The sequence below is a fragment of the Tinamus guttatus genome, unplaced genomic scaffold, assembly GCF_059628265.1.
Source record: "Tinamus guttatus ecotype Peru unplaced genomic scaffold, ASM5962826v1 Tinamus_guttatus_pri_ptg000463l, whole genome shotgun sequence".
Taxonomy (NCBI): domain Eukaryota; kingdom Metazoa; phylum Chordata; class Aves; order Tinamiformes; family Tinamidae; genus Tinamus; species Tinamus guttatus.
Window position 1 is genome coordinate 842,691 of NW_028288997.1, and position 14,136 is coordinate 856,826.

A 14,136-nucleotide genomic window follows, 5' to 3' on the forward strand; every position below is an offset into this window, starting at 1 on the left:
TGCTCGCGGCCGCTTCCTTGGGTTGGGTTTGGCATCAAGCCGGGAGGGAGCGGGATGCGGGATTGCGAGGCCCTTCTTGCTTCCCTCCCTTTCATTTTATACCCAAATTGCGGCCTCCTGCACAAGCCGGTCCCCGCGTGAGCCCCGGTGCTGCAGTTACAGCAGAGAAACCAAGTAACAAGAAAAACCCTCAGGGAAATCATTTAATATTTGCAGCCTTCTCACACGGGCTCCTGACACTCGGGTCTGCAGAGGGGAAAAACTGATTTATGCCGGCCCCGTTCGGCGGTGCGGAGGTGAGGTCAGGCGCGGGCATTCCTCATCTCTTCCCCGGCGCTCCGAGATCCCTTGGGCAAGGTGGAATCAAAGCCGCGCAAATGGTAGAGGTCATGAGAGCGACATGGGAAGAGGGAAGGGAGCAGAGCCTCCCGCCTCGCGCAGGACGGCTGACACCGATCCGTCTTCATATTGCCATTGTTTCCGCTTGAAAAATTGCACGTCGTTTGTTTTACTTTTTTCCTAACCCTCCTCTCTCCTTAAATCCTCGTGATTTTCCAGGGTGATCTATGGGAATCGTTTGTGTCAAGGCTGACGATTACGCGGTGCCGAGTCTTGATGGGAATGAAGGGCCGAGCCTTGAGATGGGCTGTAGCCAACAGGTGCCTGGGCCTGTCGCAGCCTTGTCCTGGGTCCCCCCGCGCAGGACGGGGACGCGCATCCCTCCGGCTCCCATCCCGGGAGGAAGCGCTGAGCGGGAGCCGGAGCCTCGCGGGGCCGCCACCGAGGAGGCTCCGACCTCGACGAGGCTCCGACGTCCCACTGAGGCATCCAAGGTGCTGCCGCAGCATCAATAAGAACAAATATTTGGCCGGGTGCAGGCACGCGCGGCCGGCCCTCATGTCAGCGCTTATACACCAGGCCCGGCAGCGCCGGCGGGCCGGGGCCGGGGCGAGCGTTGGCTTTTGTCAAGCCGATATTTCAGCGGCGTTTAAATAAACCCATCGAGCTGCACGTCGCGTGAACTTTCCCGTTCCATCCGTCTGCGCCGAGCCACCCGCGCGCCGGGATGGATGGGGCCTTCAAAGCGTCCTCGGGCCCCGGAAAATGAGCCAGTCCACTTAACAATAAATGGTGGCCGGTTGGGGCACACATGAGCGGTCTAGTGAAGAAGGAAGGAAAGTTGAGCTTAATGAAGTCCCTGCGCCCGTGTCCCTGTGCGTGGACAGGAAAGGACGGGTGGTTTATAACTGTTTATTGGAGTTAATGGTAATAAATTCCTCACTTGTGATGCATTAACTTTAATGTTTTCATTACGTGATGATTTAGGTTTTCCCTTTTCACGTTGTAAATCATGTTGTCCCGGTAGCACAGCAGGTCGAATGTCTGACATAATGTTATGTTTGGGGGAGAGAAATAACAGGGGAATCAGTTACATGGATTCTATATTTATATATTTAATGCATTATGCTTTTTTTAAAGAAAAAAAGGGGAAAAAAAAAGAAAAAAAAAGGAAAAAAAGAAGGAAAAAAAAAAAGAAAAGAGCTTAAACCCTGGTATCCTCATGAAGCCGTGAACGGATGGACAGACAGACCCATCTGAGCACATATTTGCAAGTTGCCGTCGCAGAGCCCTCGCGAAGGGCTCGTTTCCATAGCAACCTCCCAAATGCACTTGGTGCTGAAGGGTTTTTTCCCTCCCTCGTTGCTGAGTGTGAGCCCTTAGCTAATGAGCTGTGCAAATAGATATTGAGATTTAGTGTTTTTTATTTTGCAATTATAGACTTAGTGATTTGGAAGGAAACTTTTGGGCCAAAGGCTCTGCCTCCTCCTTGAGTTTCTCTTTTTTTTTTTTTCCCTTTGGCAAAGCTGGCTTAACTTCAAACTTGCTGTTAAATTTTCCAGGCGGAATTAAAAAAAACACCACCAATAAAGCGGGAGTGGTTTTTTTTCCACCCTCTCAGGCTAAACCCCAGCCCAGTGCGGCCCGGGCCTTGGGCTGGCTGTTTCGGTTGCTTCTCCGTCACACACAGCCCCTTGGAGGCTCCGAGGAGGCCGCGGCGGTGCCGGCCTCCCCCGGCGCTAACGGGGCGGCCCGTGTTGGCCTGCGCTCGGCCATGGGGGTTCGTGAGCAGCTCGTTAGTCACCGCTCGGGTGACAGCGGCGGGTCCTGGAGTCGTTTCTACAGGCCTCGTGGTCGGGCCTCAACGTCGGCGCTTGTAGCAAGTGGCCCCGGCCCCTTCCTCTTGGTCGCGGCCTCCGCTGCCGGAGAATCCATGGGAATGTCCCACGGGGGCGGCTTTACGGGGCTCTTTTGTTCAGCAGCCGGGGCCGCTCCGGCGCAGAGCCGGGATCCTACCGGGCAGGGAGCGCATCCCAAAGCTGACCGAGAGGATCAGGAGGAGGAGAATTTCCCCTCCATGATTTGTGGCCATTGATTTCTGCCTGCCTCCCGCTCACTGACTTGTTTTCAATCTCGGCAGCTGTCCTGGGGTGGATGCGGCGCTCGGAATTCTGCTTACTCGCCTCTTCTGAAAAGTCACGCTGAAGCCCAAATAAATCTTCTCCACCATCGCTCGCCTTTTCTTCATCCGCTTTCTTATTTTCCTGCTCAAAAAAATGTGATAAAATTAGCTGGGCACAAGATCTATCTCATGAGAGCCCATTGACAATTGTTTAGTTCTCCATTTTCTCCGAGCTAGTTGCTCATTTCATTCCCTTCCTTATAAATGATGCCCGGCTGCCCGCAAAGCTCTGGGAGGTTCAGCCGTGTCCCAGCGGAGCGGGGAGCCGTGGGGGAAGGACACGGGATGAGGATGTCCTCGGCATCGCGTGGGATTTCGGGAGCTTTTCCCGCTCCCGCCAACTCGCTCCGTTTGTCTCTCACTTTGTTTTCTTTCTCAGAGCAGGAGAGCGGAGCAGCCGCGGGCGCCTTGGGGGGACATCGCGGCCGGGTGTCTCATGCGCAGAGACGTGTCTGGCTGTTCCCAGGCTGCGTTCCCGGCGCGTCCCAGCGTGGTGGCGGGGTCGGAGGATGGGGAATTCGCTGCGGCCGCCGTCCGGGGCCACGGAGCTCCATGTGGAGCAACCTGGTGGCCCCGATCCCCGGCCGGCCACAGGGGACCCCGGTGCTATGGGCCGTGGGGCAGGGGATGCCCCGGCGCGAGGAGGACGGGGCGGCCGCGCTGGAGCACAGATGGCTGCACCGGGAGCGCGGCCTCGCGCCGTCGCTCTGTTTTTCCAAGCGGTCGCCAGCGGCCGCGCCAGATGAGGGGACAGGGGCTGCCTTTCCCACCGCCCGGAGCGCCAGGAGCCCGGGCAGCTCCTGTGTGGCCTCCGGCCGGCCCATCAAAGCAAATAAACCCCTGACCCCAGGAACTGGAGCGCGCCGGGGGCCGGCCGGCCTCGCCGCTCGGCCCGCACCTCCATTAGCGCGGGTTAAAGAAATAAAACCCCCCGGGACCGGCTTTGCGGGTTAATTTGGCCATGTGCTGCTGGGAAAAGCCATCTGGGCAGCTGCTGGGGAGGAGGGCAGCGGGGCCTGCGGCCGTCACCTTTGCGCCATGTGCGTCGAACGCGCAATTGCCAGAGCCGCCCGCGCTGATTCCCCCTCTTCCTCCAGGCACCCGTTTGGGGCTTGAAGAGGAGGCAGCGCCGGCTCGTTCCCATTCCCGCATTGGGAAGGGGAGGCGCGGAGCGGCGGGAGGCTCGGGAGAGCAGGGATGCAACAACCCGGAGCGCGGGCACTGGGAACGGCAGCGCTCTCCGCCGCCTGCTTCCTGGGGGGACGGGGGCAGAGGGAAGCCCCATGCTGATAATGTACTGGGAGTAAATGAAATTAAATAAGCGAAGCAGCACTCGCAGCTCCTGCCTTCCCCCCTGGGTAATTCAATTCGAGCGCTCGCGCTGATGGGATCTCGCCGGGGCTGCCTCCATCCCCCCGCTGGGGCCGGGAATCTTAACGGCTAAATAAAAGTTTCACTCAAGCATTTTTTATGCTTCTGCCAGCGGGATCAGCGAGCTGGCGTTGGGCACATTAATGTAATATTCATACTCGCAGGGTCTCCTTGTGCATCAGGCAGCACTGGCCCATTTTCATAATTATACGTGTCCCATAAAATGACATTTGGATTTGCATTAGCAAAAGGGGACGGGGCTCTTGGATGCGAGGAACCCTTTAATGTCCCTTTTTGTGAGTCAGATGGTGGCTCCGCTCGCGGGCGGCCCCAGAGCCAAACGTAAGGACTTGGGGGCCACCAGAGGCCAGGGCAACGCTCCGTGCCGGCCGCATCCCGGCTCCGATGGAAGGTGCCCAAACACCCCAGGGTTTTATTCTGCTCAACCCCATGCCAGGGTCCCTGATACTTGCTGGCCAGTCTGCGCCCCAAATCATACGGATTTATGTCCTTGTCAGCATCCTTGTCTGCTTCCTTACAACCGTGCTGCTGAAAGCAACGTTTCCCACTGTTTGCACCAAGCTCCGCTCTTCTTCCTGATTTCCCTGTGCTCTGAGGCTCTGGGACTGCCTGTGCAGCGACCTCCACCTGCTAAAGTGGGAAAACCACCCCCTTCCCATCCCGGCTGCCGCTTTGCAGCTCCCTGGAGCGCAGCGGCAGTGAGTCAGCCCGGTTCCCACTGGGATGAAGTGAGACGATCCTTGTGGATCCTCTGGGTCTTTGTGACTGCTCCTCGCCCCGAGACCTATTTGGGGAGGATTTATAGTGAGCCAGGAGTTTGCAAACTATAAAACACAAAAATGAAAATTGGCTGCGAATGAGGAAGTGACAGGGGATGGATTGGGCCGAGAGCTGGATGTTAGAGACGCTGCTAGGAGAACAAGAGAAACTCTCATGATCTGGGATTCTGGGAAGCTGCTCCTACCTAAGGGGCTGCCAGGGCTGAGCACTGGGGACGTGATTCGTGGCTTTTAGTTAGTCATTTTTAATTGTATTTCAGCACAAATTGTGGCAATATGAGATGAGCAGCAGAGGAGGGGGAGACTTTCTCAGCAGGAGCCCTGGGACACTCCTGTCCCTGCGGGTTTTGGGGACGAGCTGCGGTCCCCGCACCCTGCGCAGGCACAGCAGGACCGGAGGGACGTCCGGGTTTCCCTGAGGGCTGCTCCTGGGAGCTGGGCTCTGAACAGCTCCGGAGATCCTGAGACATCCTGACCTGCCGCTCCGGGCAGCGCTCACCTGCTTTCCCAGGCCGGCTCCGCACAGGAGGAGGCTGAAAACTTGGGGGCTGCATTTTCTTTTGGGACCTCAAGAAAGGTCAGGGATGCTTCACAGTTTAGAAGCTCTTTCCACCCTCCTAAAATGATGTTGTGTTGAGAAAAACGGGATAGTAGTTTGCATGTGGCTCCCATGGGAGCTGTTGGGCTCATGCTGGGTAGTGGCTCTGGTCCTCGACATTCCCGTGGGTTGTGCAGCGGGTCGTTGTGCAATGAAAAACCCCACGGCTCTGCTTGGCTCTCTCTAGGGCTGGAAGAAATTATACCAAGGCCTGTTCAAGATGCGGGGAACATTCTGAAGCAAGGATACTTGGAGAAGAGGTCCAGAGGTAAGGCTTGGCAAATACATCGTAAAATAATGGAAAAAGTTGGAGGGGGCTCAGTTTTGGCTGCTTTTTTTAATCCTCTCTGGTAAGGTAGGATAGATAGATGCAGGGGGAAGGCTCTGGGTGGAAGCTAGGGCTAAGGCTGAAGGTTCCCCGAGGAGCACAGCACGTTCAGGGCATCGCTACCTTGAGAGGGGGAAGCTGCAAGGGGAAGCAATGTTTATTCAGGTGTTTGGTGCTTCTTACAGAGGAATTCAGAAATCTGGACTCTCATTCCTCTGACAGTCCGTGTGGGTTCAGTGCCTAAGCTAACTCCTACAGACGCAACTTCCATCCGATCTGAGCTTTACTGGGCTGGAGGGCAGGGACAGGAGGTGTCTGTGGGGTGTCTGCCCCACGTCTGCAGGCAGAGCAGGGGCACCCTCTGTCCTACCTCATCTCCCCAGCAAATCGGGGCAGCTCTGACTGCCCAAGAATTCAGACCTTGGGATGAAGAACAAGCAGCAAAATGCATCCCTTCTGCAGACTCCACAGTGAGCACAGGCTGAGTGTTTCAGGCTTTTCTCGGACATCGTGGATATATAGGGAGAGCACAGCCTTTATTTACTCTCTGCTGCAGATCATCAATCTGCACAAAGATCAAAACTCAGAAATTGAATTAAGCAGCAACCCAGTCTTTTAGGGCAAAATGTGTCCTTGCAAGTGAGCAATACCTAATGAGGATAAAATCCTGGTGAAGACAAGGTAGTTCGTAGCATCGCACGCATTAGCAAGCTGAGATAAGGGCTGTGAGTCAGCCTCGGGTTTATCTTGATTTTACTGACTCTTGTGAAAGCTACAAATTATTTCCTCATCATTCAGATCTTATCTTGATTTATTTACTGTATGATAGGTAGGATGAGGTAGGAACAGCCCTTTATTCCCTGTGGTTGTCAGCTGAGCTACATAACCAGCCCCGTGCATGTTCTAGCCTGTTCCAATTGCACAGTAAAAGACATTTGCTTAAACTTCCATTACGGTAGTTTAATGTGAAGTCGTGTTCCCTTCCTGATAGCAGGGCTGAGGGTGCCAGGAGCTGCACAGCTTGGGAAGGCTTGGAGAGGGCTCCCAGCCTGAAGGATGGGCAGTTTCTCTCATACTTGACCAGGGGGTTTTGTCTTAAAACTTCCTTGCTTGAATTTCCTGGCAGAAATCTGCAGGATTGTGGTGGGAAAAGTCTTCTTTCCCCAAACCGTTTGTGCGGGCAAGCACACAACAACAGAACAGAAACGAACGCTTTTTTAGCTCTTCTGTCTTCCTTTTCTCTACAGACCATGGCTTTTTTGGGTCGGAGTGGCAGAAGCGGTGGTGCGTCCTCAACAGAAAGACCTTTTACTACTATGCAAACGAGAAAAGTAAGTGGAGAGACACCTGCCCCCCGTCCCCGAGCAGACACAGCCAGGGCTGGGACGGGAGAGTCCCTGCTCGTGGACAACGTCTCAGCAGAATCAAAGCAGCTCTTAGGGACCATTGCAGTGCTCGGAGCTGCTGAGGTTTTAAGGATGAATCCGGCTGAAGCAACCCGAATTCCATCATTCCTTACCATGGCCATGATGCTACATGGAAATGTTTCCCTTTGGGAGAGGAGAGCCCCATGGGTGCCCGGTCCCTGGGAGCCCGTGGGGCAGTGCATTCGCAAGACAAGTAATTATGAATGTAAAAACAAGCAAACAGACCTTTCTAGCCATTTCCAGTGAGAGTGAGGTGTTGCCTGCAGTTTCCAAGAATACCTAAAGGATCTGGATGTTTGTCCACTGCTTCCTCCTGCTGAAACCATAATTTCTTATCTTGGGCTTAAGAGAAATAAGAGGAAGATCATAATTCCTTATCAAGGCATAAAATGTAGACTCTTCTGAAAAGGTTTTTTTTTTTCCTTTTCCAGACATCCCTACAGGTAGGGAACAGGAGAACAGAGGCACAGGAACAGAGCTGTGCATAAATAAAATGATGTACCAAGTTTTCCATTAGCCGTCAGCTGGGCTTCAACCCCCTAAGTGACTGTATATAATCCATGTGTCAGTGTATATAAATATTTTGCAGTCACGCTCCATCAGGTACATATAAACAGACAGCTAATATCTCCAGCAGAGTTTGGCATGGGTAGATATATGGCCTTCCTCACTCTGTTCCACCCATCCAGAAACACTGCGCTATACAAAAAACACACGCACAGCCTTGGTTTACAGTGACCATTCTGCAGCTAGGGCAGAATTAAACTCTGGCAATGAGTGTTGATGAAGCTGGGGCTTTGTCCCTCTTCCACACACTTTATATGAGGATCTCAGGCAAACTTTCTGCGAAAGTTTCTAAAAGAGTTTCCCAACTTTTCTCCCTCTGGCAACGAGAGGCTGTTCCCACAAGCCAGAGGCTGAGGCACACGCAGGGGAATGAGCTGTTCAGGCTCTCCTGGTGAGCTGCTAGCAGAGGCGAGTGGTGAAGCCAAGAGTTGCTGTTTGGTTGGTGCTGGGGGACGAACGGTTGTCAGCTTCTAAACGGTGTCCAGAAGATGACAGAGCAAAGCAAACCTGTTGTTGATGGGCTGAAGTCCTTGCCTAGGGCTTGGCCTCGCCCTGGAAGTTTTTAAAGATCTGCAAATCAAAAAAAGGTTAAGAGCGACTGTCTGAATGTTACTCCCACACTTACTCAGGAAGATTCATAAGGAAATAATGAGCTGGATGCCCAGCTAGGGTAAATAAACACGGCGCAGATGAGTGCAGTGAAGATCCTCTGTCCACCCTGGCTGACCCTGGCCGTGCACATGCATCTGCAAGATCCATAGGCCAATTCTCAAAGGCCCCGCTAAGTATTTCTTCCTGTATGCCAGTCCATTAATTCTTTACCAGAAGAATAATCATTGGTATCATATTTCCCCAAGTACACAGTGGTCTCTGCTTCATTATGACCAGCTCATTTCATGCAGTCTTGTGACCCTGGCAAATTTTTGTTAGCTATTTGCAATCCTCTTGATGCTGAAAAAGACATCCTCTTTACTGTGTCTGTGTGAAGAACTTACAAAATTCCCTTTGGGATTCCCTGGGGATAGAAATATTTAGAGCGGGGGTCTTTTTTGGCTTCTCCCTTTGACACATAGTGTAGCACACCTTGCAGCTCTGTGTATTTTGGTTCCCCTGTCTAGGCAGCAAATATCAGCACCACTCAGATGGTGAATTAGGTAAAAGATGCAGGCTCTGAAGGTAACGTATTTTCTCTTTCCACAGGCAAACAACCTAAAGGCACTTTTTCCATTGAGAACTACAGTGCCCGCCTGGCTTCCCACCTCCGCAAAGACTCTCGAAGAAAATGCTGTTTTGAGTTAGTCTGCCCTGGCAGACGCACCTACGAGGTAGGAACGGGGGGAAAAAATGGAGCCTGTGGGCAGACACTGGGCACGAGAGCACCCGGGCACTGGTATGGGGTGCAGGCCAGAGCTGCAGGGTCAGGGCAGTGTCATTCTCCAAACCTCAGTCCCTAGTAAAATAAACAAGTGATGCTGCAGAAGGTGTTGATGCTTCTTATTTTTGGCCATTGATCTGAGTACGGGCATTCCCTGGATGCAGGATTGGTCTTAGGCTCTATTTGTGCTTGGTGCAGAAGGGTTAAGTGAGAACATGAGTTAAAAGCAGTAGAGGGTTGAGTTTGGAAAGCCCATTCTTAAAAAAAGAATTCATGGACAGGTTTAAATTTAAACCTCTAATTTGCTGAGCATCAATGGGGGAGCCTGGAAACTGGTGTAATGATAAAAATGACCCAATGGGCTCCAGGATATTTTGGATCTAGAGCCTTGGTTCAGACTCAGTATAGTATGTTCAATAGGGATTGTGGTTTTCATCTAAATTAGTTTAATGAATTAAGCTTGACAGCCTTCCTCTGGGATGGTCTAGCTTTGTTCCGCTTCTGTTTCCCTGTTTGGAATATGGAGATAAAAGAGTGAAATGGTTTTCCCAAAGTCACAGCGTAGGTGACTGGCTCCTACAGGATCTCAGATCCATATTCTAGCTGCAGCCCTTTCCCCAATTCCTGCACCCAAGGAACAGCTTGGTAACTGGTGACCCTCTCTGCAGTTCACAGCGCCGAGTCCAGCAGAGGCGGAGGACTGGGTGGACCAGATCCAGTTCCTCCTGAAGGGTGAGTCTGGCAGCTTGGCCTGAACCCGAATGACGTGTTCGTTCGGACAGATCCCAACACCCGCCGGGCACCTGGCCAAGGAAGGGCCTTTCCGTCCCCGGGACAGCGCAGGGGACCCCAGCTCCGCGTGCGGAGCCCGTGGCCGCCGGTAGCACTTGGGGTTGCTTTTAGAGTCCTGTGATGTCTCAAGAGCTGCGAGTGTCAGTGAGCAGGACAAGAACGGGAGTGCAGAGCAGGAGGCTGCCCGGCTGCGGATCTGCTGCTCTGCACTTGGCTTATGCTCTGCCTGTTGCTCTGGATCCACTGGATTCGCTCCAGTTTGACGCCAGCAAAACTAAGACCAGGCTCCAGCTATACATATGGAAACCCTCTAGAAACCATAGGCAGCTGCGCTGCTTCAGACCCTGTGATGCTTTCCAGTTTCTTAGTTTATGTCCCGGCAAATTAATTTGTTTAATTCATTGCAAAAAACCCTGTGATTTTGTTTCTTTTCCTTGTTGTCTTGCTGAAATCAGTCTTCTCTGTCCAGTAATGGGGTCAGACTGAGTTCCTTGAGGAGCTTGTGGATTTTGGCTTTGCTTTCTTTCCTTGGATTTTTTTTTCTTGTTTTGCTCATGGGCAAAGCAGGGGCACCCCCTTCAAGGTCCACAGTGAGGACAAAATGCCTTTGTTACTTGATTTCAACTCAGTGAGAGTAGCAGCATGTGGCTTGGTGAGTTTTGCTCCTTTTCATCGTGTTTTTACTCTCTTCTGCCAGATCTGACCTCCCTCACTATCCCCTATGATGAAGATGATGAGGAAGAGCCCTACAATGATGTGGACAGTTCTGACTCTCTGAACATAGCATCCCACAATACTACCATGAATCAGAATGAGCCCGATGATGGGATGAGAGAGGATGACATCTATGAGGTTTTGCCAGGTGAGCATCCGAACACACAGGCTGAAAAACGAGCCACCTCTTTGCTCAAGTCCCCTTTAACCCTACACACAGGGCAGGAGAGCTTGGCCATGTAACCCACTGATGGGAATAAACATCTCAGGCTCTGCTGAATCTAATAGAGCCATAACTCAAAGGTTTGACCCTATTGCATTGTTCACACTGGCTGATGGGCCACAAGACCAAATGCACCTGGGTTTATAAACCTGGTGACGTGGCTTTTAGAGGCTGTGCTCCATTCAGCTTGGGTAATATTAAGTTTGGTGAGAATGGAATCTCTGGGCTGTGTTACCTGCAAAATCAGACTCAGATGATGAAAATGCTCCCTTCTGGGCATGCAGTCATGGCTGTAATGCAATTACTGGCCTTCCAAGAGATGATAAAATAACTGCATTAAAGACTAGCCCCTGTTCTCTAACAGTGCACTGGGCCTGGAGGTAGCAGAGCAGCAGCTGCCAGTTAAAGGAGCCAGAAGCTGTTGTCTTGGCACAAAACCAAGCAGCCTAAGAAGGCAGCACAGTCTGCAACATCTCTTACGATTGTAGCAGAAATCCTGGTGTGACCTGCCCCAGGCCTTGTCCTTGGATCCCTGGGCCTTGGATCACCTGAGCCTTATTCAAACAAATGTGCTGTCCTGCCCCTGAGATGGGGTTGGGATGCCCAACTCTGCACCGTGTCATCCTGAGCAGAGCCCCTTGGTGTCTATGTTCTGAGATCTCAAAAAGGTCCTCGTTTCTTTTTATTTATTGCAGAGCTTTATCTATGTCAAAAAATATTAAATGCAACAGAATTTTTCTGGTGTTCAGGATCTTAGTCCTGTTATCGCTGCCTAAGGAAGTCGCTACTCAGCAGTTTGCTGGAGACACGAGGACCCTGCCGGGGCAGAGCTGGAGTGCAGGGAGCCCGTGGGGACCCTGGGCACAGCCGCAGCTCGTGCCCATCGCTCCTCTTCCAAACGATTCGTGCTCCATCCCCGCATTCAGGGCACGGGAGCCTCAGGCCACTGGGATGTGCAGGAAGGGCGGCTCGGGCCTGCTGCTCCTCGTGGGTGCTGCTGCCAGCGCCTCGATGGCAGCGTCCGTCATTCCTCGCGGGCCTTCCCGGTGCTGTGCGCTCTGCGCGGCTTGGCCAGCCGAGCCCGCGAGCCAGCTGGGCGCCTGGATCCCTTGGGTGTTGCTCTTCTGCTCCCGCTCCGTGGATTGCAGCCCCGGGCGAGGGGAAGGTGGCCTGGAGAGAAGGTACCTGATGGCTCTGGCAGCCCCTGCGCCAACGGGGAGTCTGGCTCTGGCACAGAGCCCTAGGGAGATGTCGGAGCCCGTCTTCTCCTCCTAGACTGATGCAGCCTCTGCTCTGCCGGGATGCGGCTCCGCTTTCCCAGCGGGAGGTTCCTTGCTCCGGCTCCTCGGCATCGCCCAGGGCTCAGCCAGCCTGCGGGGCCCATGACAAGCGCCCTGTCCAAGCCAGGGTCCCCTCCGGGCCACGCTGGTGTCCCGCGCTGAAACGGAGAGAGAAAGAGAGAGGGAAAAAAAGAAAGGGGGAGAAGAAGAGATAATTTCCTCAGCAAGTCATCGTCGTTAATGAAGTTTTACAAAAACAGATACAACCAAGGAAAAATAAAATTTCACAGGTGATAAATTTTTCCAATTTCCCTGGCAGAATTCGATAGGATTGTTAAATTAAGAGTGAAGGTGTCTGTTAGGAAGCAACGAGCAGTGATGGGTAATTTTATAGAGTGGAAAATTGAATCAAATTGCTACATTAAAACACAGCTCCTCTGAGAATCCGCCCGACGCGCGGGCTGCTCCGGCGCGGGGATGGGGTGCGCGGCCGCAGGACGGGCTCTGCGCTGCCGTGGGGACGGTCCAGACCCAGCGCTGCCGGATTCCATGGGGACAATGAGGATGGTGCCCTGGGGACTGATTCATCTCCCTAAAGTCAGATATCGGCTGAGGTCAAACATGGAGGCCCTGGAAAGCCGGAGTTTCCCTTCCAGGCGTTGCTGCACAAAGCAGCTGGCTGCAACAGGCTGAAGGGCTGCGGAGCCGGTCGCCTCCTCGGGGCTCGCAGCGGCTCAAAATCTGCCGGGAGCGGGAGCTGGGCCGGCGCTCCGAGCTTTGTGCCGGCCGTGGCAGCGCTCCGGGCTTGGAGCCTCCGTCCGGAGGTTCGGCGGGAGCTGCTGCGGCCGGGCCCCGCTCAGCTCCACGGGATCCGGTGGGATGCAGGCGGGCGAGCAGAGCCGTTGTCAGCCAAGGGAAGTCACAGCAGCGAGCTGCATTTTCCTGAGGAAAATCCTACCCGAGTTCCTTCCTTCCTCCCAGCCTCCGTCCATCACAGTCCTCCCAGGTCCCGGCAGCCGGAGGAGCCCGGCATTTCCTTACAGCAGCAACATTCCAGCACACGGAGCGGCCACAACGGCGGAGATGCGGATCCTCCCCTGGGCAGAGGAAACTGAGGCACGTGGGGACAAGCTGTGCCAAGACCGTGGGTTTCATTGCAGGCCTCCCCATGGAGGCCAAAGCGGGATTAGGTGCTGCTGGCACAAGTGGAAAGGAGGAAGGCTGGAGGCATGGGGGGAGAGCGTTGTCGCAGATACATTTACATTCTCTTCTACAAATGCAAAGAGCAGGCAAAAGCCACTTTCAATAATTTATTTTAAAATCAATGCTAATGAGGTTGTGTCTCGTCAGGGGCCGAGATTTACAATAAAGTCTGATTTATTTAGAAAAGATCTTTGGTGCCGCTTCCCGTCTAATGGGGGAGCAGCCGCAGTGACCCTCCGACTTCGCATCCAATTTGTGCTTCACCGCGGAGGCCTGACCTGGTTTGCATCGATCGGCAGCGGGCGGCCGAGACAGCCGGGGCTGCGCGGGGACCGTGTCCTGCGGAGGTGCCACCGAGCAGCTCTTCAGCTCGTGACTAGGGACCGGGCTCAGCCGAAGCCGCGTCGCTCGCTCCAAAGGCTCCATCCTTCGTGCCTGAAACCGGGTTGTTCTCGGCTCTGCCTGGGGACGATGGCAGCGGTTGATGCCGTGAGCGAGGGCGGCGCGCAAATGCTGCTGGGGCTGCAGAGCCGCGTGAGAGGGTTCGCCCGAGCTTTGGCGCCTTGAAACCCTTCAAAATCGGGGTTTGTTTACGGTGTTTTCTTAGGTTTTCTGTGGTCTTGCTGGTTGCAGAAGGCGGCACAGGTGGAAGGGCCACGCGGCTGCTGCGCGCGCAGCCCTCAGGCTGGGGAGCTGCCGCGGCGCCGGCGGCTGCCGTCGATCCGGCTTCGCCTCCGGATGCGGCCGCGCGGCTCCGCGGAGGCCGCTCACGGCACATCCCCTCCGTGGGCAGGTCCTAGAGGGAGGCAACTGCCACCAGGAGCCCCGTTAGTGCCTCGGGGACAAGGCCTTGCGTTGACCTGCAGATGGGCTGGCAAACCCTGGCGTCAATTTGCTGCTGATGGTTTGTCAATACCGATCATTCCGAGCTGCATTT

At 54.1% G+C, this 14,136-nt stretch overlaps 1 protein-coding gene across 1 annotated transcript in view; it reads left to right on the forward strand.

Moving 5' to 3' along the window:
* SKAP1 (src kinase associated phosphoprotein 1) overlaps positions 1–14,136 on the forward strand; it is a 115,848-nt gene that overhangs the window by 86,356 nt on the left and 15,356 nt on the right. The window contains exons 5-9 of the mRNA XM_010214362.2: positions 5,478–5,558; positions 6,866–6,949; positions 8,813–8,937; positions 9,656–9,719; positions 10,477–10,641. Of these exons, the coding sequence (XP_010212664.2) occupies positions 5,478–5,558; positions 6,866–6,949; positions 8,813–8,937; positions 9,656–9,719; positions 10,477–10,641 (519 nt within the window). The remainder of the gene's footprint in view (positions 1–5,477; positions 5,559–6,865; positions 6,950–8,812; positions 8,938–9,655; positions 9,720–10,476; positions 10,642–14,136) is intronic.